The 25734-nt window shown below is 38.9% G+C and overlaps 1 protein-coding gene across 3 annotated transcripts; it reads right to left on the bottom strand.

Annotated features, from left to right (window-relative positions):
- On the bottom strand, positions 1-24581 carry CD200 (CD200 molecule). Of its 3 annotated transcripts, XM_006094448.3 has the most exons (7): positions 24357-24581; positions 14544-14625; positions 11014-11334; positions 8533-8805; positions 6706-6813; positions 3106-3218; positions 1-1287 (listed from the first exon to the last, which is right to left on the bottom strand). In XM_006094448.3, exons 1-6 carry the CDS (start codon positions 24366-24368, stop codon positions 3109-3111), a joined length of 906 nt encoding a protein of 301 aa, XP_006094510.1. In that variant the 5' UTR covers positions 24369-24581; the 3' UTR covers positions 1-1287; positions 3106-3108. The 3 variants fall into 3 exon arrangements, with proteins under 3 accessions (XP_006094510.1, XP_023614462.1, XP_014316151.1); XM_023758694.1 differs by lacking the exon at positions 14544-14625 and having other exon boundaries at positions 24357-24575; XM_014460665.2 differs by lacking the exon at positions 3106-3218 and having other exon boundaries at positions 24357-24573.
- Positions 24582-25734: the final 1153 nt, after the last annotated feature.

Genomic DNA, 25734 nt, shown 5'->3' with positions numbered 1-25734 from the left:
TTTAGAGTTCACACTTTTAATTCTTCAGCATATTATACAAATGTAAGAAATAACACAGAATTAAATAACATCTCAATAGCTTACTAAATATATAAATATCCAATTCAACATGAAAACAACTTAAGTTTTAGTTTCTAGGTCACTGGATAGAGACAAGAAAGCCAAAGATACTGAAAAAGTCACTAATTTGGCCTTATGATTATTAGAGAGTTCCGAAATGTTCCCACTAGTTAAAACAATATATTTAGAACAAAGGGAATTGTACACCCAGACATGCATCCACTGCTACTGTGAAAAGTGAACTCATAGGAAAAGAAGCTAGGAGAGACAAAGCATTTGAACTGGCCAACTGCTATTTAGGAAATCTAAATGCCTGGATTCATAATATATTTTCATTATACGTACTAGTCTGAATTCAGAATGCCTAAAATAGGGCTGGGTCATATTATGAGACAAATGGGCAAGGAGTGCATGCATTTTTTAAAATGTGAGCTGCTGTCTAAGACTAACAACGTTTATTCTGCTATAAAAATAGGCAAGTAAAGTTAAGCTTGCCATGTTGTTTCACAATAAATTCAGTCCAATTTTCATTGTGATGTCATAGAAATACATGAAGAATAGCAGTGAAACCAAGGGTTCTAGAGAGACCAGCTATTAGCAAAGCAGTAAGCAGGTAGTGGATTGGATACTAAGTGACAAGGAAACAGATTCATGGACCTACGAACAGCAAGAGAAGAAGAGATGGAACAGCCACAGAAAAGCAAAAGGTAATCTCAGAAAAGTTCTTTGGTCCTTAACCTTCCCAACTTCTTTGCTCTTGTTCATGTCTTTTCCCTTTGTTCATATCCCTCCTCCTGGAATGACATCAGTTTTTAGAGCAGAATGGCAAATCATCTGGTCCAACTCCTTAATTTTCTGGATGCCATGGTGGAAGTTCATTGAATAGTGATTAATATGGGGTTGCCACCAGTCTCAGCCAAAGACAGTCTCGAACTGTGGCTCCTCATGCTAAGTCCAGTATCCATTCAACAGCACAACACTGCATTGCTTTACAAAATCAATCCTACAACAGACCTGAGAGGTAAATGGACTTCCTCTTGTAATTCGCACAAGCACGGATTAGCTTAGATGGCAGTAGAAAGTCTTGAAATTCTTAGGCCTTTTACTTCCACCTCTTTTGCTCTCATAGGTCCCTGGAGAATGACCCTTTCACTCCTGCTTTCCTCCTGCATCAGATTCAAGTAGACCAGAGAATAATTTCCAGGGTTCTGCAGCTCTCCTAGGGCTCTGGATAAGAGAAAGATCAAGATATTAGCTTCGCACATTTATAATTTCTATCTTAATAGATTTTAAGAAAATAATCATAGAATTCTCCTTGTGCAGATTTAATCAGCAAAGATAAGGAATTAGACATTCTTGACCCAATATGATGTGAGGGGACTATGACTCTCTTTAAAAAGATCTATAGGTAATTCTAGGCAATAAAGGTTTGCAGAGTCACTTAAGACTAAAAGGAAAAGAACATATACAAGAATTCCAAGCAATTTAGGTATTTTATCCATAAGACCTTGAGCTTTGTTTCCTGTGGACATTAAATTGCTGCATGGACATTGAGTTAAGAATGGTCATTGAGTTAAGAAAGTAGATAAATGGAGATCCTTTAGGCCAGTGGCTGGCAAACTGCGGCTCGCAAGCCACGTGGGGCTCTTTGGCCCCTTGAGTGTGGCTCTTCCGCAAAATACCACGTAAGGGTGCACACGTACAGTGCGATTGAAACTTCGTGGCCCATGCGCAGCAGTCAGTATTTTGTGGAAGAGCCACACTCAAGGGGCCAAAGAGCCGCAGGTGGCTCGCGAGCCGCAGTTTGCCGACCACTGCTTTAGGCTATTGGCTTGCTAGCACAGAAACTGGGAGGACGTGGGCCTCCCTACAAAACATGTAGACAGTGAAGTAAAAGACCTGGAATTTTATCTTGGCACCATCACTCTGTATCTCTCAATCTTAAGTGTTTCTTACAAAATCCTGAAAAATTTCTGCATATCCGAACTTTGCTATTATTACCAATGTGAGCTGTCTGTGGCAAAAGACAAGAATGGCTCAGGCAAAAATGCCTAAGCTTAAGGGTCTGTTAGTCATAAGTTTGTGGCCAGATTATACCATGAAATTTGTATATGATGGGTGGCACCCATCAAGGGTAAAATTTTATAGAAAAAAAAAGTGGCTTTGAAATGCAAAATTTAAGCCAGGAATTCTGACCTAGGAGTTCAATCAAAGTTGCATAACACCTTTCTTATAAAAGCATTGCATTTTTTCTTCTTAGAACTATGAGGAAATTGGGGTAGGGATGAGGATTACCACTCATCCAGCCCTCATCTGGAAAGCATACAAACAATTATTTAGCAAAGCAAAGATTCTTATTTTTTTAAACAAATATTCTTTGTATTGCCTTTACAACATATCATCAATTTCACTATTACAAATTGTTTACTGGTCATCTCTGTTAGGTGACATAGTATTAAGCTTAAAATAGGAGAAAGGAACATAATCAATAGGAGAAATTAACTAACATTGCCATTTTTATCATTGCAAAGAGCCCACTTATATATTAGGTTATTGTATAGTGAAGTGAAATAAATCAAGGTAATTATGTAGAAAATGTGGGTAATATAAAAACACTTCTACATTAAATAGTTATATTCTTGAAAAAAGAGTGATGTTTGGAACATGCACTTCATATGTTTGTCTAAATTTTCTATTGTTTTCCAGTTTAGTCTTGACTCAATGAAACAAAACACAATTGCTAACTCAAAATTAGGTGATTGTCTATGATGATCTGCCTCAAAGTAATGTTTTTGTTTCTGAGAAGCATGTAATCATTTTGGATTGATTAATGAGAAATAAAAGATCATTCTCAGCCCCAATTTAACTTGATTGTAGTATATATAGAAGGGACAAAGATATGATCTAAACTTGATTTTAAAAGAAATAACTATTGTAGAATGGTGGAAATTTTCCCTGGGAAATTTTAATTTTTTCTCACTTTCTATTTCAGTAGCAAAGGACTTGATTCATAAAAGAAAAAAAGTTCTTTGAAAACCTATTAACCTATTATCTTATTGTCGCAGTCTCATGGGAAGTAACTGCAATGATCCCATCAGGAATGGAGCAAAGAGAAATTGCCTCTAACTCATCACACCTTCCTTCAGAATGCAGCCTTGCTGTTGAAAAAAAGAAAAATCAAAATCATACTCTCTGGCATCATACAGAACCACAAGAAAAGTAAAGAGTGTCTAACTTCTCCATAAAATAATAGCAGTTTTTACAGATTACCCCTCTGTCCAAAAACTATAAATTTGCTAATGCTGTTGTGAGTAATCAAGAAGTGATTTTAATCTAAAATAAACTTTATCTGACAAAGAGTTGAACCTTACTTCATATAATTTCCTTACCTACCAGATTTGTCTTCCTACTGATCAACTCCATGGAGATTATTTTTTGTCTACTTATCCTATATAATAAGAGTGTAGTATGCAAATTTTCCCCTCAACCGGGAGTTCATCCAGGAGTTCGACCAGTGGGCAGGGCTGGCCAGGGGAAGGGAGGGAGTACCCGGCCTGCAGCCGGCAGCTGCTAGGGACCCTACCAGTGCATGAGTTTCATATCCTGGGCCTCTAGTATTCAATAAGTTCAAGAACTAAAATCATTCCTGTCCTCCTCTCCACAAACTGAACACACACACGCATTAACACACACACACATACAAACATACTCAGTTCCCCCTGTTTTTCTGTTTACAGCACCCATTTTCAGGTCAAGGCACGAATCTTGATGACATTTTCCCTGCTCATCCGTAAGTTTTAAGTTTTAAGGAGATGATGGGGGGGGGGAGAGGAAAAATATAACTAAAAGTAAGAGGAAAGAAAGGTGGGAAGCAAATTGATACATTTATCACAGAATTTGTTACTTGAAGAAATAAAAATTGATTTTCTTTCCCTTCTTCCAACTTTGTGCAACTTAAATTTTGATCTTGAACCAGTATTTCCTTAGCCTTGAATGTTTAAGTCTCAAGCATAATCAATACTTAGTGGTTTGATTAGCTATTTAAATTTATGGGATCAAGTGATTTGGCTGCTAAAATTTTTGAAATCAAACAAAAATTCCAATCATTTAAAATATGCCACTGAACATGCAGTGAAATTAACCAAATTGTCCCTTATATCACGAAGACATTGTCAGTAAATGGCCATCCTAGTTCTTACAAGATTCAATACAGGTTCAGTTGTTTATAGTAGTCCATTTTATTCATGATTTTGCTTTCCACAGTTTCAGTTACCTGCAGTCAACTGCGGTCTAAAATATAACATAGAAAATTGCAGAAATAAACAATTCATAAGTTTTTAAATGAAATTTTTTGGTGACATTGGTTAATAAAATCATATAGGTTTCGAGTGTACAATTCTATATCATCTGTGTATTGCACTGTGTGTACACTACCCAAAGTCAAATTTCCTCCCATCACCATATATTTGACCGCCCCCTTACCCTTTACTACCTAAACTTTGCACCATTTCGAGTAGTGTAATGAAATCTTGCACAGTCCTACTCCATCCTGGATATGAATTGTCCCTTTGGCCACCATATTCACACTGTATGTACTTCCTGCCCATTAGTCACTGAGTAGCCATCTAGGTTATCTGGATCAACTGCAGCAGCAGGTATCTGTTGTGCTTGTGTTCAAGTAACCCTTAATTTATTTAACAATGTCACACCACATAACTTTATTACATTTTATTTTTAGATATTGTTGTCAGTTTCTTACTGTGCCTAACTTATAAAGTAAACTTTGTCATAGGTAAGTATGTATAGGAAAAAACGTAGAACTTCCAGAATTCGGTACTATGAGTGGTTTCTGGCATCCACTGGAGGTCTTGGACTGTATCCTCCTTAGATTAGGGGGAACTACTGTATTTCATACGTGAGAAAAAACCTGGGTACAGAGATAAGCTAGCTCTTACGTTTCAGGAACTGGATAAGGCAGTGAACAATTATATTTCCCAGGAAATCCAAGACTTAGTTAAATGAACAGAGGACAATTCTTTTGCAAATGCCCCTTACTGGTGGAATTCACCTTGAGCTTGAATAGACTGTATTATGATTCTTGCCCAAAAGGGACTTTTAGGAATAAACGTGAACACTTTATACTTTCCTGCTTAAACTTTCCAAAAGAATACAGCAGTAATAGCAAGCACAGAGAAAACAAGTGCAACATAGTGCCTTTCGAGTCAGGACTCTGGGGCACCGTGAGTGAGAGAACATTCTGGCAAACGTAAGGGGCCCAGGGAGGCCTAAGCCTGCGTTTAACTAGCTGTGTGACCTCAGGGAAGAAAATCAACTTTCCTTTCCTGGGCTTCAGCTCCTAACTGGAAAAGTAAAATGTTTGGATGAAGTAGGATCAGCTTTCTGCTTCTGACATTCTGCAAACTGCTAACGAGGTCTATGGGCTTGCTGATCTGCAATCTCCTTTCTCTGACAGAATAGATACCTTGATCTACTTCTGTGAAGGGGTAATTGACACAAGATTTGTTACTTTTCTTATAAAACCACAAGAATTTATCTGGTATTTATAAAAAGTCTTATGCAAAATTAAGTGTTCAAAAAACCTAGAACATGAGATATTAGTCTATGAGACATAAAATGAAAAGAAAAAAAATAAAGGTTGCATTTGAGTGAGGTTTTTAACAGACATTCCAAAATAAGCTAACATATTTTTCCTTCTCTTTCAGTCATCTGATATGGAGAAAACTCCCTTATCACCCCTTCACCCTAGGAAATTCCCACCACATTCAATATAAAAAAAGTAGCTTTGCATGAGCGTTAATAAACTATGACTGTCTTCAGAAACCAAAGAAATTTAATTCTCTCTCTCTCTAGCTGACTCCTCTTGTTCCACGGCATCTCTAGTTTTATAATGTCTCACGATGTTTTAGACTCAGTGCTTATGAGGTTCTGAATTTACAATAAGAAAAGGGAAATTTTAAAAAGTCAGTTTGAAAATCTACCCTTCTATCCATTCATGTATTCATTCACTATTTTAATGAACGGTTATTGAGCCCCCTGGTATTCATAAGACACTGGTTGGGAATAGTCTATTACGGGCAGAATGACATGACATAGTTATAAGTATGGATCACCTATATGCTGCGTATAATGTTGGAGACGTAGTGAGAGTATAACACAGAAATTACTACTTAATTATTGACCATTTCGGACAATTTCACAGTCTCTTAAATGGAATAGCGGGCCTGTCGAATACTGTAAAAAGAGAAGAGATTGTTCTTCTCACTAATGGATAGAAAGAACATAGCATGGGTGTCCAGCTTTTTTCTCTGGTTCTGTCATCAGATGATTTCATAGTCATCAGATAAACATTTTCCATTCTCCTCTCCTCAGCCCTTCCTCTCAACTTACCAAACAAGTAGCCTTTATATAATCTCAGCCAATCAAAAGCAGAAACATCCAGTTTAATGTCCAATTGCAAGAAAATGATGCTGTAGGGTTATGTTAAAATACCACTAACATTCATGTATTTTGGAAACAACAAACAAAACACACTGCTACCATCTCCTTATTTACCTCTTCATGGGACCCCAAGTTATCATTCAGAAATCATTTGTTTCCTTCTTTCTACTTTCTGTGATAACTCACCTCTGTCTTGGGTCCGGTGACGCTTCCAGTATAGTAAGATTGAGATTAAGATCAGAAGAATTACCAGGGAAACAATACTTAAGAGCAGTGGAACTGAAAACCAAAAGCCTATAGACATTGAAGGGAAAAAAAGGAAAAACAGTTATAAGAGGAAGCTGTTGAGGAAAAAAGGATAAAACAATAATTGTGATGAACTGTTACCAGAGGTAAGCTTTCAATGAAAATTATTCTTAAATATAGACATGTTGTTTTTATATTTATGACATATTATTTTTAAAACATTTAGATAATAATAATAGCTAACATGTTTTATGTAGTTGCCATATAATAAGAGCTTTTAATGTATTATCTCATTTAATCCTCAAAACTGACTGAGTTAGGCATTATAATTAGCTAATATTAAAAAACTGAGGCTGAGAGAAGTTAGGTAAACCCAAGTCAGCATAGTAAGTGGTACAAACAAGGCCTGTTCAGAGGTCTGTTTGCCTCCAAAGCACATATTCTTTGTCATACTTCCCATTACAGTAATATATTTATTGAGAGAAATATAAAGGGAAAATCATTATAAATGATATGTGAGTTTTGGTATTCTTGGAAAAGAAGATATGTTTCTTTTCGGATTCTTGTTTTGCAGGAAAATTTACCCTTTGCCTTAGCTGAGTCTGAGGTTCATTTAAAAAATGTCCAAATCTGCCCTAACTGGTTTGGCTCAGTGGATAGAGCATCGGCCTGCGGACTGAAGGATTCCAGTCAAGGGCATGTACCTTGGTTGCGGGCACATCCCCAGTAGGGGATGTGCAGGAGGCAGTTGATCAATGTTTCTAACTCTATATCCCTCTACCTTCCTCTCTGTAAAAAATCAATAAAATATATTTTTTAAAAATGTCCAAATCTGACATCATAGACCTTTCGATGAAATTGACCTAGGTGTTGACATATTGCTAAGTCTATTTTTTCAAAGACTCCAGAAATGTCTACAGGAGATTTTCCTTAGAGGCCAGGGCACCAATGAGGCAAATTTGGGGAAGCCTTTTCAGGTTTTATTGTTTAAAATGCCCCCTGCACCCCTCATCCCCCAACAAAAAGCAGCAGTATTTTTCTAGAAGGTTTATTACCAAGTGCCTCATCCAAGTTAGTGATTCCAAACTACAGAGAAAGAGAACAGTGGCTGTTATCACTCCTCTCTTTATTCTCTCTCCCATAACCCTTACCTCTTGTATCCACGAGGCCTGGGGGTAGCAGCTTAGATAGAAACATAAGAGAGCAAAAGGGGTCTTGAACAGGAGGAAGTTTGTTTAAAGAAGGTGAGGCAAACACCTCATCAGTCCCTTTCCCACAGTACAGATTCTGCAAAGGTTTCAGCAAAGATGTCTTCTTCCAGGAAATCTTTCTAATCTTCCCAGATTGAGCTGACACCCCCCCTTCCCACCTGCAATCCTCCCATGGTGCACCGTAGTTTTCTTATGGAAGCATTTAACATGCAGTTTTACAACTGCTCAGCCACTTTGGTGTTTCCTAGTAGACTAGACGCTCTCTGAGTCTTGCTCACTGTCAAATAGCCTGGCACACAACGGACAGTTAATGCTAGTGTGGAAGAATAAATGAATGAACGGATCTCAGCATTTGGTACGTGGGCACAGTGCCACATTCACCAAAGTAACATTGGCTTGATTGGCTCCCTCAACTCTGTTTTCCTTTCCCTACTTAACCCATTCTCTCCTCTATTAGCTCTTTTGTTAAGAGGCCAGGAGGTTCCGCAGAGCAATCACCACCTTCCAGGTGTGTGCACAAGTGTGACCACAGCCATCTTTGCCCACCTTCTCTTACCTTTGTTCACAGGTTGACTGAAGTCTTGCACAGTCCCCAGGTGCAGCACCTGGCAGATCACCTCCTTCCCCACCTGGTTCTTGGGGTCTTTGATGTGGAGGACGCTGATGACAGACGTGGTCCCATTGGAGTGTGTGATAATCTCAGTACTGTTGTCCATTCCTGACCCAGCGACCTTCCAGGAGATTGCAGGGGCTGGGCGGGCATTGGCAGAGCAAGTGACATTTAGGTGGTCTTCGGATAATTTATAGTGAAGGAATACTTTGGGCTGCACTGGGACAAAAAAGTAAAAGAATGGTCTGCCATCAGTTAAGCACCTGTTCTGAGTTTCACACTCTCCTCAGAAAGATGACAGGATGATTTTTACAATAAGACAGTTGGGGCTAGAAAGATAAGGCAGCACACCCAACCCCTGCTGAGGCCTTCTCGGTTCTACCTGTGTCCAACTCTCTGACCTGAAGGATGGGGACCAGCCTGGTACAACCCTGTGACAAGAAAAATCATTTCTCTACTTTGTCTCTATGTGAACTAGCTGGATGGACAGAGGATATCTTCTCTCTCGAGTAGTACAGAGCCTCACGTTTCTGTTCTCCTTTGTCATGGGCAATGCAGCATCTCTGCCTTTCCCTCGGTATCACTCACAAACGAGCACCAATGACCATCAATGAGCACCGCTGTACAAGTGGCCTGCATGTCTCAGAAGCACAGGGCAGTTTCAGAGCACAGAGCCTGGAGAGGGACTGCTGCTTAGTGATAGCAGTTTTCTGTTTGGAGCTGAACCAGTAAATGAGTTGCATGGAAGAAACCAGGAAAGTCCCTTTTGGGAATATCTATACAAAATAAAAATTATGAATTCATAGCCAATAACCAGAAAATCACAGAATGACAGTTGAGGGAACTTGGAGATCACCTTATAGAGTTAAAAAAATTACTAGCTTATGAAAAAAGGACGTTATTTTTAGGCCAGCTTTACACTGTTCCCTTTTTAAAAGTCCCTTGACTGATGAGTACATTTTTGTTGGAATACAGTTTATCTCTGCTGAACAAATGCAGACATGTCTTTCTGTGGTTGGCTTTGTAGCCTACAAGATAATTAGAGGGCAATGCTAAATTAAAACTTGGTCTGTACTTAGAGGTTCAAGAGATGGGTGGGTAGCAGCGGGCTGAAGGAAATAGGGCTAGAGAACTGTGGCTCTGTCCAAAGAATGCCTAATTACTAACCTTTTTGAGCACTGGAAAAGAATAATAAAAGTGAAGGCAGATGGTTATAGTTGATGTCACCAGACTGGTGCAGGGCTCTCTGGCATATAAAATAATGATAGATAAAAGCTAAGTGTAGCTGGAAAAGGTCAGTATAGAAAAGAACAATATTACTAGCTAGAAGACTCAACAGATAGGTTTTCAGACAAAAATAATATAAAAGGCTATGAGCAAAGGAGGGGGAATAGCAGAAAAAGAGAAAGATGAGCAAAGAAGAAAGAGAACAAAAAGGAACAGAAATAAGAAACATATGACACAAGAAGGAAAAAGAGGAAAGATGAGGTAAGAAGAAGGGAGGGAGGGAAGGAAGGAGGGAGGGAGGGAGAAAGAGAGGGAAGAAGGAAGGAAGGAAGGAAGGAAGGAAGGAAGGAAGGAAGGAAGGAAGGAAGGAAGGAAGGAAGGAAAGAGAGAGGGAGGAATGAAGGGAAGGAGGGAGGTAAGATGAGGTAAGAAGAAGGGAGGGAGTAAAAAGGAAGGAAAGGTGGAAGGAGGACTGCAAACGGGGGAGAGAGAGAGAGAGAGAGAGAGAGAGAGAGAGAGAGACTGGGGGAGACAGAGAGAATGAAAGTAGAAATGAAGAACAAAGCCTGACATAAGATCCTGCAGAGACGATTTATTTTAGCCAAATAAGTGAAAGAAAGTTGTACTTGGTTTTATCATACTTCCCTTGCATTATCTTCTGAGCCCTTCTTACCCTATGTTCAATATTTCTGGTGTGCTCAAACTCTCATATTAACATTCCTAATAGCCCTCAGTTTGTCTTTTCCCTCCTAAAAGCACCACTAAGCGTGCCATGCTCCAAAATTCCCCCTCATTTCTACTTCTCAATTCTTGATTTCAGCTATGTGTTAGTTAATAGGAAAGGAATGTTATCAAACTAAGCCTTGGATTGGTTTTTCCTCTTGGAAAAATGACAGGTCTAATGTCAATGCCAGGTCTGCACCCTATCACTGTGTATGTGGAACTGGTTGTCTTTACCTGGTCCTTCATTTGCTCCTGCTGACCACAGGACTCCTCGGATCAAAGATAACACCAGGCAGAGATTCAGTGTGAGCTCATGAACTGTCCAATAACCACAGCCACAGTTACAGCAGACATGAAAGTGTCTTCTAACAAACCTTTCTGGGGGTAGGACCCTGAAAAACTAGGTGCCACCATGTTCTAAACATTCTTGAAAATAGCATTTCTAGTCAGAGGCAATGTATTCTCAGAGATTCTCACCAAAGAGGGTGAGGCAGGCTATTCCTGACATCTTCCCGGAACCGAAGGTATTGAAGAGACACTTGTAACACCCTTCATCGTCCAGAGTGGTATTCCAGAAGGTGATGGTTGTGTTCTGAAGTCCCAGCTCAGTTATGTTCATCTTATCCTTATAGGCGGGTTGGACCACGACCCCATGCTCCTTGCTGAAAGTGACCATGTTTTCTGGGCTTGAAGCCTTCATTTTCTGCCATGTCACAATAACGACTTCCTGGGGAGTTTCCAGGAAGCATCGTAAAGAAGCAGGTGTGTTCAGCGGCTGTTTTTCATCTTGGGTCACCACTTTTATCATGGAATCATAAAAAAAATTAACGCACACATAAATACACATTTTTCTGATTAAAAACAATGCATGTTCAAAGTCAAATATAGAAAAGAAAAAGTCAAAGAAGAAAACATTTACCTACATCTCTAATGTTGCTAGGGAAATATAAGTTCAAATATGCTTTTTCCATCTTTAGAAGTAGCAGAGTAGAAAAATAAGAAGGAAAATTCTCAGTAACAAGAAATAGTGTGAAGAATCCCATCCCTATATGCTGGAAATTAGGTGGAATCAGGTTGAAGGTGGGAACTGTCAGATAGGAGAGAAACATTACCAAGTGGGTTTATGCCCAGAGAGGTGGAAGCCAGGAGCAAGAAGAGCAAATGGACAATAGGCAGAGTGATTAGTTTAAATAAAGAAAATGTAACATCCCTATACATTCCACACACACACACCCAACAAAGGAAGGAGCAGCAATAGTGGTGTCTGCGTCTAGGAGGCAGTAGTGAATAGAGCAGTGTAAGTTAGAGAGATATACAGGATGCTGTTCCAGGAGGCTGATAGTGGAGAGAACTTTGACACCAAATGGCAATCTACACATTCCCCCATTTTTACTGAATGCAGTATAGAATATAAGGCATGGCAATAATTTTCCTCCCTCCAATGCTGGGTCCTCTTACTGATATGATCAATTATTCAGTGGGAAATATCAATGTAATGACAAATAGCCAAACATTTGAGAAAGCTAATACAAGGAAAGAGGAATAATAAACTTTACAAATTCAAGAATTTATACCAAATGAAGGAAGATCTCATAAATCAATAAACTCTCGAACAAGAATAAATGAGATATCTGAATTGTAAGTAGTAAAAATTAGAGATGTAGAGAATGAGAAATACAAAGTCTTAACAGATTGGCTGACTTAGCAGAATGGATATCACTGAAGAGTAAATGAGCAGGTGGAAAGACCAGGTCATGGAATTCTTCCAGAATGTAGCACAAAGGAAGAAAGATATGAAAGAAATTAAATAAAAATTCAAAGACCTGAAATGTTTCAACATCAGTTCAATAAGACTTTTAAAAAAAGAGAAAAGAGAAATTGGAAGTCAAAAACACAAATGTATTTTAAAACAATAAAAGAAACAATCTAAAATAAGATACCTTAATCATAAACCTCTATGCACCTAAAAAATAATCCAAAAATACATAAAAAGCTAATAGAACTATATTTTTTATGAATCCATAATCATATTGGGATAGTTTCTATAGTTTTCTCAGAATTTTCCCTTCCATATATTAAAAACAAAATAAATCAAAAAAGTCAAATATAAAAATATAGAAAATTTAAAAAGCAAATATTTATATATGTTATATATCTACACTAATAAAAGAGAAAGATGCAAATTAACCATACCTTTGTGACACCCACCAGCCAATCAGGAGTGAGTATGCAAATTAACCCAACAAAGATGGTGGGTTAATTTGCATACACAGGCGCCAATCAGTGGGGGGTGGGGTGGGAATGCTTGCGTGATGACACAGGCATTCTGCACCACCCCAGCCACTCTGGGCTTATAGGCAGCGCAGGAAGGCAGAAAGGCAGCTCCAGGGTCGGAACTAAGGCAGAAAGGCGGCACCGGCCCAAGCGAAGGTGGAAAGGTGGCTCCAACTTGAGTGTAGGCGGTGCTGGCAGCCAGGGGAAGGAAGGCCTATTCTTGCATGACTCTTTGTGCATCAGGCCTCTAATATATATATATGAATTTACAACCTTTTACCCAAAAGAGAATACCCAATATTTTCTAAAACACATGAAACATTTCCCAAAATTGAACTTGAAATGGGATTCAAAAATTATGCTATCCAATGACCTGAACATTGAGCCCAATGCAATAAAATTAGAAGCTTTCAAGCTTCTTTTAACTAATTACACCAAAAATAAGAGCAAGAATTATAAATTACTATGAATGACATTGGGAATATAATATATTAAAATCTGTAGAAACTGAGAAAGCAGTTCTCAGAGAGAAATATTTAATCCTAACTTCATTTATTAGGAGACAAGAGAGATTGGAAAATGAAAACACACACAAATCTAAGCGTCCCCACCCCCGAACCAGAAAAAAAGGTAAAAGGAGTGAATTAGTAAAGATAAAAGCACAAATTAATGAAATAGTACACAAAATGTGGACTTAATTAAAAACACCATAATCTATTGTTTCAAGACTAACAAAATGTTAACTAGTATAATTAGAATAAAAGAAGTCAGCACAAGCAAACAATATTCTCTCAACAACATCAGGCAGAAAAAGATGGTCATAGCAACGAATACAATTTGGAACCCATGAGTGTTGTATGAATCCAGTTTTAGTGAGGTGTGCTCTTGGTAGGTGTGGAAATTTCTGAGGACAATACCTCTTGTTGGGATTCTGCAAATCAGAGATTTGAAGAAATTGCTGCTTTTAGAATGGAGAGGAGAAAGGGATCAAAGCTAGAGTTTTAACTTCCTGGGTGATTTTTCTCTTTCACTATGAAGAAACCATTTATTGGAAAGTTTGCAATTCTTTACTGCTTATATAGAATTCCATTTAGATCCCCCAGTCAGTAGGTAAATCCTGTGGTGCAGGTGATGCGAAGTCTGCCCTTCCTTCACCTAAGAAGGCTGATGAGTGCACCGTCACACAGAAGGTGATAAAGGCCAGCAGCAAAGCGAGGGCTGGCCTCCAATGGAACAGAGGAGAAAGGTCTGGCACAACTAGGAAATGCAGCAGATACATCAACAGCACAGGCATATGCTTTGTATAATAGACTATGTGAACCTATGTAACTTGTATATTTCAGTATTTTCTAGATTTTTCTATAAAAGAGGGGCACACCCAGTTTTAAGGCTTACTATCAGATTACCTTTCCAAAAGGTTGTATTCATTCATATTCCCCAAGCATTCCCATATCTTTACACACATAGGTAATTATTGTTTTAAAAGTTATTTGAGTTGATATGTAAGAAATATCTTAATTTAGAATTTTTTTCATGCCTGGTTCTATTTACAGAAACAATGTCTAAATAGCAGTTTTCTTCCACTTCAAAAACAAAAATACTTTGCTAAGCAGAAAGAACTGCTCCCACTCCTTCAATCAAATTATACGTTTATAATTCATGCAGGCAAATGAACCAGCACAGCAGAAACGACAATCTCCTGGACTCCATGCAGGGGAATGGAGTATCTTTACCTTGTGCCCTGCATAGCATCACTGCGGCCAAGAACCAAATCAGTCTGTAGGTAGACAGATGACAGAAGGACCTCTCGAACACCTGAAGACATAGAGCAAAGTACAAAAATAGGCATTTGGATGTGGACAAAGCTAAGGAAGCTTCCATTTCATGGCTACCTCAGGGAATGTTGCAGCTAAAGTTTTTTACCACCAGAGAACTTTGGTTTTGAGAAAGCAGAACCAGAGACAATAAATGAAAGAAATAACAGTGTGCTCAGGATATGGGAAGGGGAAAGCAACAGTGTGGCTCCTTCAGTATGGCAACCCCTAGCAATTTGAGGCCTTGTTCCTAAAGCCACCATGGTCAAGAGCAAAATCTCAAAAGGCATAGGATCTCTGGGGAAAACAAAGGGCCATAAATACAACGAAAACAGAGACTACAAATGTCTAAGACTACCCACTTCCAAAATAATCCACATCTGCTAATATTATAAATGTAATTCAGGGGAACCTCTTGTCAGAAACAAGTGACTGCCTTGAAGTTACCTGAGGCAGATTTTCCTGCAAATTCTAAAAATTTTATATGAATTATAACTTTTAAAAACCAGTAATGGCTTTATTTTTCTTTATTGCTTTGTTTTCATGTGTCTAGGCATAAATCTTTGGCCGTTTTACAAATCATGTTGCTATTTCAGGGAATGTCATTCTGGGTATCATTTTGCTATGAAATGTGGGTAGAATGTAGATAGATTAATTTCTCTGTGAAGTAGCTCGAAGAATCTGTTCACTAGGTCTACATGAATGTGTTCATTATAAGGGATATAGACAAGAAATGTAACTTTTCCTTACATTTTTTCTGTATTTCTAGATTTTTCTATTAATTAAAAGTGTGTAAGAAATATGCATTTCCTGTATTTCTTTTAACTGAACTTCATCCCAATTAGAATTAGATACTTAGTTTTGATGTCGCATTATCTTTGTCAGTTCATATCCTGCAAACCCAACACTTCACAATTGTCCCAGTGTCTGGCATTGCATCTATATTCCTGGGGGCTTACATAAAGCCCACCCTTGGGACAGGACTACTAATTCTTGGTAACAAACATCTATCCATGCTGGCATTCCCTAAGGCTGCTGTGTTCCCTTCAAGTTACCAGGGTATTCAATCTATGCAATTAAATTTTGTGCTCACAAGGTGTTCTCTCTTATTCTTTCACGTATTCTCCTGATTCCGTGCTCCTGGATTTTTCCTGTGCTGGGCAAAGGGAAATTCTACAAGGCTCTCTGCCTAGACTCCCATGTCTCTATCCACCTCTGTTTTACTGTTTCCTTTCTATGTTGGGTAGGCAAGTCTCTCTCACAGTCCCCCACCTCTGCTCCCCTCCCCCCAGGAAAACAAAGCACAGGTGTTCTGTTCTTAGACGTTAACATTTAACTGTAAGTTTTATTTACCGCCCTCCTGAATTCCCCAATCCTGGGGGGTAGACACAGAGTCTCCTTTTCATGACACAAACTGGTGTCTGAACCTAGACATTAGTCGGTCCCTCTTTGCTCTCCCAGAATAAAATATGCATATTTTCTCTAGGCCCAGAAAAGCTGGTTCCTCCATCACCCTCTATTCTTCCCATTAACTTTCTCTGGAATAAATATGTTCTTGGTCTTTTAGCAGTTAAGTTTTTTTGAAACTCAAATGCTCATGTTCTTGCTATTTTAAAACTTTGGTCTCTGAAACTAAAAAGAGTTCTTTGACATTTCAATTTCACACCATTTTTTTAAAAAGCATGATGACTCTCTCATGTGGAAATCCAAGTTTTAGTAAAGGCTATGGTGAGAAATGCAGAATTAATCCACTCTCATAGTGAAAACCTGGGTTTTAAGACCAGGGAGAAAGTAGACACACACCAAAACACAAGATGTGTGAAGTGGGAGCCAGAAATGTTTAAGAAACAAAGGCACAATGATTGGGGCAAGGGGAATTAGAAGGAAAGCCTAGCTATTAAATATATACATATTTACTCTGGCTGACTTGAATTGGGGCTAGCAGAAATACTAGATGTCTGAGCTATGACCAATGCTTTTACCTCTGTTGCATATAACAGTAAAAAGATTAAATGGACACAGACAACAGGGGGGTAAGGACACATATGTAATACCTTAATCAATAAATAAAAAATTAAAATAGATCAAATTTAAAAAAAGATTAAATGAAGTAGTATACGTAAAGCTCCTAGAATAGTGACTGACACAAATAATCACTAAATAAATGTTGATGTTGGGGTTTTGGTCAAGATGGCAGAGTAGGAGGATGCTGTACTTGCCTCCTCTCATGATCACACCAAAATTACAACTAAGCAATAGAACAATAAACCTGGAGAAACATCTAAAGACTTGCTGAATAGAAACCCTATAACTAAGGATACAAAGAAGAAGCCATGCCAAAAATGGTAGGGGGAGAGGAGGGGCAGAGATACAAAATGTGCTGGTTCTGTACCCATGAATCCAGAGGGATATCTCAGCTACAGAGATTGTCCCTGAGGCACAAAGAGTCTCAGCCCCATGATGGGCTCCCCAGCTCAAAACACCACATGGTTGTGAAAATCAACAGAGATTCCCTCCATCTGGGTGAGATGAAAGGCTGCTAGAAACCCAGGTGTCCTCTTATAGGGCCTGCAGGTACTCACCCTGGGCTTCCACACTGGGAGAATGGCTGGGGTGGGCAGGGGGAGTTCCAGAGGCATACACAGAGAAATGAGGGCTGGAGGGATACCAACCATTGCCTCTCCCCACACAGTCAAACTTGATTCTGTGTTGGCCTGGTGAACTCCATTAGCTCTACCCTGAGACCTCACCCCACTGCATAGGTCTTCAGGCCCTAGACCAGTGATGGCAAACCTATGACACGTGTGTCAGAGGTGACACACGAACTCATTTTTTTCTTTGTTAAATGGCATTTAAATATATAAAATAAATATCAAAAATATAAGTCTTTGTTTTACTATGGTTGCAAATATCAAAAAATTTCTATATATGACACGGCACCAGAGTTAAGTTAGGGTTTTTCAAAATGCTGACACACCGAGCTCAAAAGGTTCGCCATCACTGCCCTAGACGATGGTGGCTTTTGCTGAATAGCCTCAGGCTCAGCACAGGCACCAAATAGGAAACTGTATTAACCTGGTGAACACCACTCACACCACCCTGGTGACTCTCTGAGACCCTGCTTCAGCAATTTGCTAAGGTTCTTTCAGCAGCTGAACTTTAGGGCAAATGGTAGGTGGTAGTATATCTTAGCCTGCCTTGGCCTTCTGCTAACCTGACTTCTGACTCGGTATTGGTAGAAACCTTAGTTCACAGCATGGCTTCTCCTACATGCATCCAGGTCCTGCACAGACAGCCACCTATTTAAAGAAATAATGACTGGAAATTTTCCTAGCCTGGTGAAAGCAATAGATATACAAATCCAGGAAACGCAAAAAGTCCCAAACAAGATGACCCCAAAGAGACCCACATCAAGATTATTATAATTAAAATGGCAAATGTTAAAGACAAAGACAGAACCTTAAAAGTAGTAAGAGAAAGACAATTCGTTACCTACAAGTAAACTTCCATAAAATTTTCAGCTGATTTCTCAACAGAAACTTTTCAGGACAGAAGGGATTGGCATGAAATATTCAAGGTAAAGAAAAGTAAGGACCTACTGCTGGAGGCTAAGACCAACAAGTAGTTAACATATAAATGCGAGAAGTCCGTCAGAAAGCTGATGGACTTTGATATTCAACAAGGGCTGGGAATCAGCATTGTATTACCCTGCTGCTGGCTGAATGGCTAAAGGCAATCCCCTAACTTAATAATCCTTTATTGTTTACCAAACCTTACCATTGATGTCTGTTTGCTTTGCTAAAGTGCAAATGTGTATTCTAGTAAATAAAAAGTTATGAGTCTGGACATTCGGGGAGCCACTCCACTAGAGAGTAGGTCTCCGCCAGCTTCTCCTATGCCTTCTAAATTTATATTTTTTGCCTACTATATTTATTTGTGTGTGGCCCCTTCTCCAGATCCTGAATCCTTGCTGCAAAAGGTTGCGGCAACCTACAACCAAGACTACTCTAACCAGCAAAGCTAGCATTTAAAATTGAAGGAGAAATAAAGAGCTTCCCAGACAAGAAAAAGCTAAAGGAGTTTATTACCAACACACCAGTATTACAGGACTTATTAAGAAGAACAAAGAAAAGAAACAGAAAAGGAACATAGTTATAAAGCATAAAATGGCAACAAATATACAACTATTAATAATACTTTAAATGTAAATGGATTAAGTGCTCCAATAAAAAACATAGGTAACTAAATAGATAACAAAATGAGACCCATACATATGCTGTAATCAAGAGACCCACCTCAGAATGAAAGACACACACAGACAAAAAGGGTTGGGGGGAAAAATATTTCATACAAATAGAGAGAAAAAAACCTGGGGTACCAATCATTAGATCAGATATAAAATAGACTTTGAAACAAAGGCTATAATAAGAGACAAATGAAGAGATTAAATAATGATATAGGGAGCCATCAAATAAGAGGATATAACCCTTGTAAACATTTATGCACCCAACATAGGAGCACCTAAATATATAAAGCAGATACTGACAGACATAAAGGGAGAGAGCAGCAGTAATTCAGTCATAGCAGCAGAATTCAATACCCCATTGACATCAATGGATGGATCTTCCATACAGAAAATCAACAAGAAAACAATAGCCTTGAATGACACATGAGACCAGATGGATTTAATTGATATTAAATTAAAAGCAACAGAATATAGATTTTTTTCAAGTACAAATCAAACATTTTCCAGGATAGACTACATGTTAGGCCACAAAACAAGTCTCAATAAATTTAGAATTTGGAAATCATTCAAGAATCTTCTTTGACCACAATGGTATAAAACTAGAAATGAATTATAAAAAGAAACTTGAAAATACACAAACACATAAAGGCTAAATAACATGCTACTGAACAATGAATGGATTATCAATGAGATTAAAGAAGAAATAAAGCATAGAAGAAATAAACCAGACATAGACATCGCCAGAAAAGAAAATTATAGGCCAATATCACTGAAGAACTTAGATGCAAAAATCTCCAACAAAATATTAGCAAACCAATTTCAGCAATACTTTGAAAAGATCATACACTATGATCAAGTGGCATTTATTCCTGGGATGCAAGGTACATTCAATATTTACAAATCAATTAACGTGAAACACCACACAAACAAAATGAAGGATAAAAATAATATGATTATTTCAATACATGCAGGAAAAAAACATTTGACAAAATTTAGTATCCATTTATGATAAAAACTCTCAGTAAAGTGGGAATTAAAGGAACATACCTCAACATAATAAAGGCCCTATATGACAACACACAGCTAACATCATACTCAATGGGGAAAAGCTAAAAGTGTTTTCCTTAAGGTAAGAATCAAGACAAGGTTGTCCACTTTCACCACTTTTATTCAACATAACATTGGAATACCTAGTCACAGCAATCAGACAAGAAAAATAAATAAAAGGCATCTAAATTGTAAAGAAAGAAGTAAAACTGTTATTATTTGTAGATACAATACTATATAGATAGAACCCTAAAGATTACACCCAAACATGAGTAGAATTGATAAATGAATTCAGCACAGTAGCAGAATACAAAATTAGTATCCAGAAACCTGTTGCATTTTCTCTTCCAATAATGAACTATGAGAAAGATAAATTAAGTATATAGTCTTATTTACAATTGCATCAAAAAATACCTAGGAATAAATTAACCAAGGAAGTAAAGGGCCTATACTCAGAAAATTTTGAGACATTGAAGAAGGAAACTAAAGAAACAAATAAATGGAAGCATATCTCTTTCTCATGGATAGGAAAAATCAACATTGTTAAAATGTTCATACTACCCAAATAAATCTATAAATTCAACACAATTCCTATCAAAATACTAGTGTCATTTAACAGAACTAGAACAAATAATCCAAAAATTTATATGAAACCACAAATGACCCTGAATAGCTACAGCAATCTTGAGAAAGGAGGACAAAATTGGAGGTATCATGCTACCTGATATCAAACTATACTACAAGGATATAGTAATCAAAACAGCATAGTAATGTTTTGACACATAGATCAATGGAACAGTATAAAGAGCCCAGAAATAAACCCACATCTATATGGCCAATTAATATATGGCAAAGAAGGCAAGAATATATAATGGAGTAAAGACATTCTAGTCCAGTGGTCGGCAAACTGCAGCTCGCGAGCCATATGCGGCTCTTTGGCCCCTTGAGTGTGGCTCTTCCACAAAATACCACGTGTGGGCGCGCACGTACAGTGCAATTGAAATTTCGTGGCCCATGCGCAAAAGTTGGTATTTTGTGGAAGAGCCACACTCAAGGGGCCAAAGAGCCGCATGTGGCTCACGAGCCGCAGTTTGCCGACCACTGGTCTAGTCAATAAGTGCAGCTGGGAAAATTGAATATATTCATGCACAAAAGTGAAATTAGACCACCTTCTTACACCAGACGCAAGAATAAACAAAAAATGGACTAGAGTCTTAAATGTAAGACTTGAAACCATAAAACTCCTAAAAGAAAACATAGGCAGTAAACTCTTTAACATTGCTCTTAGTAATATTTTTTTTTGATATACCTCATTGGTCAGGGAAACAAAGAAAAAATAAACAAACGGGACTATATCAAGCTAAAAAGTTTCTGTAAAGGAAACCATCAACAAAATGAAAAGACAACCTACTAAATGGGAGAACACATTTACCGATGATATATTCAATGAGGGGTTAATATCCAAAATTTATAAAGAACTCATACAACTGCCCTAACCAGTTTGGCTCAGTGGATAGAGCGTCAGCCTGCAGACTGAAGGGTCCCAGGTTCGATTCCGGTCAAGGGCATGTACCTTGGTTGAGAGCACATCTCCAGTAGGGAGTTAGCAGGAGGCAGCTGAATTGATGTTTCTCTCATCGATGTTTCTAACTCTCTATCCCTCTCCCTTCTTCTCTGTAAAAATATTGATTTTAAAAAATATATTTAAAAAAAAAAAAGAAGAACTCATACAACTTAACACCAAAAACTCCCCAAAAAATCCAATTTAAAAATGAGCAGAGGACCTGAGTAGACAAATTCTCCAAATGGGATATACAGATGCCCAATAGACATATGAAAAGATGCTCAATATCACTGAACATCAGAAAAATGCAAATTAAAACCACAATGAAGCCCTGGCTAGTGTGGCTTAATTGGCTGAGAATCATCCCATGCACTGAAGGGTTACAGGTTCGATTCCCGGGTAGGGCACATGCCCAGGTTGTGGGCTCGATACCCTATTGGTCAGAGTCTCTCTCCCTTTCCCTTTCTCGCTCTCTAAATTCAATTAAACACACACACACACACACACACACACACACACACACACACACACACACATTTTCTTTTTGCCCAGCTGGAGTGGCTCAGTTGGTTGAGCATTGTCAAATGCACCAGAGGGTTGCTAGTTCGATTCTAGGTCAGGGCACACACCTGGGTGTGGGTTTGATCCCCAGTTGGGGAGCAAACAGAAGGCAACCAATTGATGTCTTTGTCTTTTTCCTACATCAGTGTGTCCCTCCCCTCCTCTCCCCTCCCCTCCCCTCCCTTCCTCTTTCTAAGCATGTCCTCAGATGAGGATTAAAATAAAATAATAAAATAATCAAAACCACAATGATATATCACCTCACACATGTCAGAATGGTTATCATCAATAAATCAACATACAACAAGTGTTGGCGAGAATGTGGAGAAAAAAGAAACTTCGTGAATTGTTGGTGGAAATGCAGATTGGTGCAGCCACTATGGAAAAAGGTATGAAGTTTCAGTTATAAATGAAACTGTCTTATGACTCAGTGATTGCACTTTTGGAAATATATCCGAAGAAACCCAAAACACTCAATCAAAGGAATATATGCACCCCTATGTTTATTGCAACGTTATTTGTAATAGCCAAAATATGGAGGCAACCCAAGAGCCCATCAATAGTCCAGTGGATAAAAAAGTAGTGGTACTTATCTACATATTATTCAGCTATAAAAAATGAAATCTTATCATTTTCAATAACATGGATGGACCTAGAGGGTGTTATGCTAAGTGAAATAAGTCAGACAAAGAAAGACAAATATCATGTGATTTCACTTATATGTAGAGTCTAAAGAATAAAATAAACCGATGAACAAAACAGAAACAGACTCACAGATACAAAGAACAGACTGATGCTTGCCAGAGGGGAGAGGGTTTGGGGGACTGGGTGCAAAGGGTGAAAGGATTGAGAAGTACAAATTGGCAGTTGCAAAATGGTCACAGGGGCATGAAATACAGCATAGGGAATATAGTCAATAATATTCTAATAATTATGTATGGTGCTAGGTGCATATTAGAATTATCAGGGGTATCGCTACGTAAGGTATATCCATATCTAACCACTACGCTGTGTACCTTAAACAAATATAAAATAATATTGAATATTAACTATAATTTAAAAACACACACAGTAGCTAATATTGAGGGTGAAAATTAAATGGTGTTACCTCACTGGGTTGCTCTGAGAAGTAAGCATTTTAGGCACTTAATACAGTGCTTAAGCTACAGTAAATGCCAATGTATGTTAGGTATCTAAACAATTCATCATTCAAATCATATACAGGGAGTACAATAATGGAATGAAGTCCACTTCTACCCTTTGCCAAGAGGGCCAGGTTTCACAGAGGCTGGCGTCTTCCCTGACATCAGCCCACCTGGCAGCGACACTGCCCCTATTCATACCTCTTCTCCTGAAAATTCCTAGGTCCAAATCCTGATCCCACCACCTGCAGTCACATGGACTTGGAAAATTAACCTCTCTGCTGTTTCTTTATTTGCATGATCAGGTAAAGATTAAGAGCAGCTGGCACAGGTAAACATCAGTTCTTTGTTAAGACCATTCTCCTTTGTTAAGAAAGATATCAAAGTAACTGGCTGTGTGGTCTTGCCAATAAAATATACATAAAAAAATTACCTTCAGGCATTACTTGTATTTGGATTTTCATTTTTATTCATTGTAATTTTATTGTTTAATACATTATCCCCATGTAAATGAACATTTTGCCCTTCGTTTGGCGTCATGTGAACAGATCCTGAACACACAAAATGTCTGTCTCTCCTAGATACCCAGGGTTTTAACCCTGGTTTATCTGATCCTTTATGGCTTCCCGAGCAAAGGCCCAGAGGATGAAGAAAGAGCCCACCCAGCGCAACCAGGAGGAAGCCAGCTCTCCCTGAGCCCTGGATTCTGCAGCCCCCACCCCAGCTGTTGGATGGCAACAAGGAGTCAAACAGCAGCCGCTATCCCCTTTAGGGGCAGCTTAAAATAGAATGTGTTTTCTAGCCTTCCTTCCAGACGGAGCCAGGGAGCCTCTCCCCCGCCAGCCCGCTGAGAGGACCGACCCCTGCCTTCCGGCCCAGGTCCACTCCCATGATGACAATGATCTGGGGAGAAGCATCCCTGGAGCCGGGCAGCATTCTGTTTTCAAGGAATTGAAACAGCGAACCAGAATATCAGTCAGCCTGGAGGCCGCCCTGCCGAAGGGAACATCCTCTTCTCAGCAAGATTAAGCGCTAAGAAGAAAACCTAGCCCCTCCAGAGCAGATGGTGCGAGCCGAGCCGCAGCCTGGCGCACTCAGCCCGCCGCCGCCCCAGGCCACCGGGGCCACATTTCCCACCCTGCGCCCTCCTTCCCACGCCCGGGCCCGCTCACCCGCCTCTCCATCTTCGCTCCTGGCCGAGCAGGGTGTCCGGCTTCAGCTGGAAAGCCCGGGGGATCTCACGCCGCCGGAGCGCACTGTGCAGCAGCAGCTCCAGCGAGGCTGCCCACCTCTGGCCGGCTTCACTCCTCCCACCCAGCAGGCACGCGCAGAAAGCAGCAGGTGGGATTTCCAGTTTAGCCCCAAATGTCTCTTAATCATTCTTTCCTATTTCCATAACACTTTTCAAAGGTGCTTTTCCTTTTTGTTAAAAATACACGTTTTCCATTTTCATTTTTAAAAGAGAGGAGGTAGAAAATGGGGGCGAGGAGGCTGAGACATGCATGAGCCCTCAGCATTTGAAGGAGCGGCTCACAGCAGGCATGGAGGGAACCAAGATTTTTATTTAAGGATCCATGGAGCTGTAAGTCTGAGGGATGCAATCCCTATTATGACTAATTTTTTTCCCCCAGAAAATCAGAAACATGATATGTACATATTGAAAGGACTGAAAGATTCATGGAGTGCCAAACAAGATAAATAACAAAAAGCTAATTTATAGAAGTCGGGAAATTCAACAGATCCAATTAAGAAAATTCTAAAAGCTTTAAAAATTTAGAGAGAGACTCAAAGGAGAGAGAATCAAAGTGATATTAAAGGTCACAAGGCAGTGCTGTATGCAAGAAGGCCATGAGTTAAATTGTCAAAGTGTTGGAAAAAAATAACTTTGAATTCCACTTTGTCTTTTATAAATATGGCTACAGAGGCGTATTTTCTTTTATTTTTCAGTCACAGTTGGCATTCAATATTATATTAGCTTCGGGTGTAAAGCATAGTGATTAGACATTTATGTAACTTAAGAAATGATCCCCTTGATAAGTCTAGTACCCACCATACATAGTAACTAGAAAATTATTGACTTACATTCCCTATGCTGTATTTTAGATCCTTGTGACTATTTTGTAACTGCCAATTTGTGTTTTTTAGTCCTTTCACCTTTTCACCCAATCCCTCAAACCCTCTCCCCTCTGGCAACAATAAGTCTGTTTCTATTTTGTTCATCAGTTTATTTTGTTCATTAGATTCCACATCTATAATAATAACAGGGTAATTTGCTAATTAGACTGGACGTCCTTCCTTCTGGACAAAGCCTCAGCGGGCGGGGACTGTGGCAGAGCCCCTTGCATGAATTTTGTGCATCGGGCCTGTAGTATAAGTAAAATCACATGGTATTTGTCTTTCTTTGTCTGACTTATTTCACTTCGCATAACACCCCCTAAGTTCATCCATGCTGTCACAAATGGTAAGATTTCATTCTTCTTTTGGCCAAGTAATGCTATATAATAAAAGCGTAGTATGCAAATTGTCCCCTTGACTGGGGTTCCTCCGTAA

Source organism: Myotis lucifugus, unplaced genomic scaffold (assembly GCF_000147115.1).
Source record: "Myotis lucifugus unplaced genomic scaffold, Myoluc2.0 scaffold_137, whole genome shotgun sequence".
Classification (NCBI taxonomy): Eukaryota; Metazoa; Chordata; class Mammalia; order Chiroptera; family Vespertilionidae; genus Myotis; species Myotis lucifugus.
This window is presented reverse-complemented; position numbering and strand designations above follow the sequence as displayed.

What these genes read in the sequence shown, in the direction of transcription:
- CD200 (XM_006094448.3), bottom strand. An exon ending in GATGCTATGCAGGGCACAAG is followed by an intron (nt 11,335 to 14,543) that starts GTAAAGATACTC and finishes CCATGATAAAAG; the next exon opens with TGGTGACCCAAGATGAAAAA. An exon ending in TCACCGGACCCAAGACAGAG is followed by an intron (nt 3,219 to 6,705) that starts GTGAGTTATCAC and finishes TTTTTTCAACAG; the next exon opens with CAAGGCTGCATTCTGAAGGA.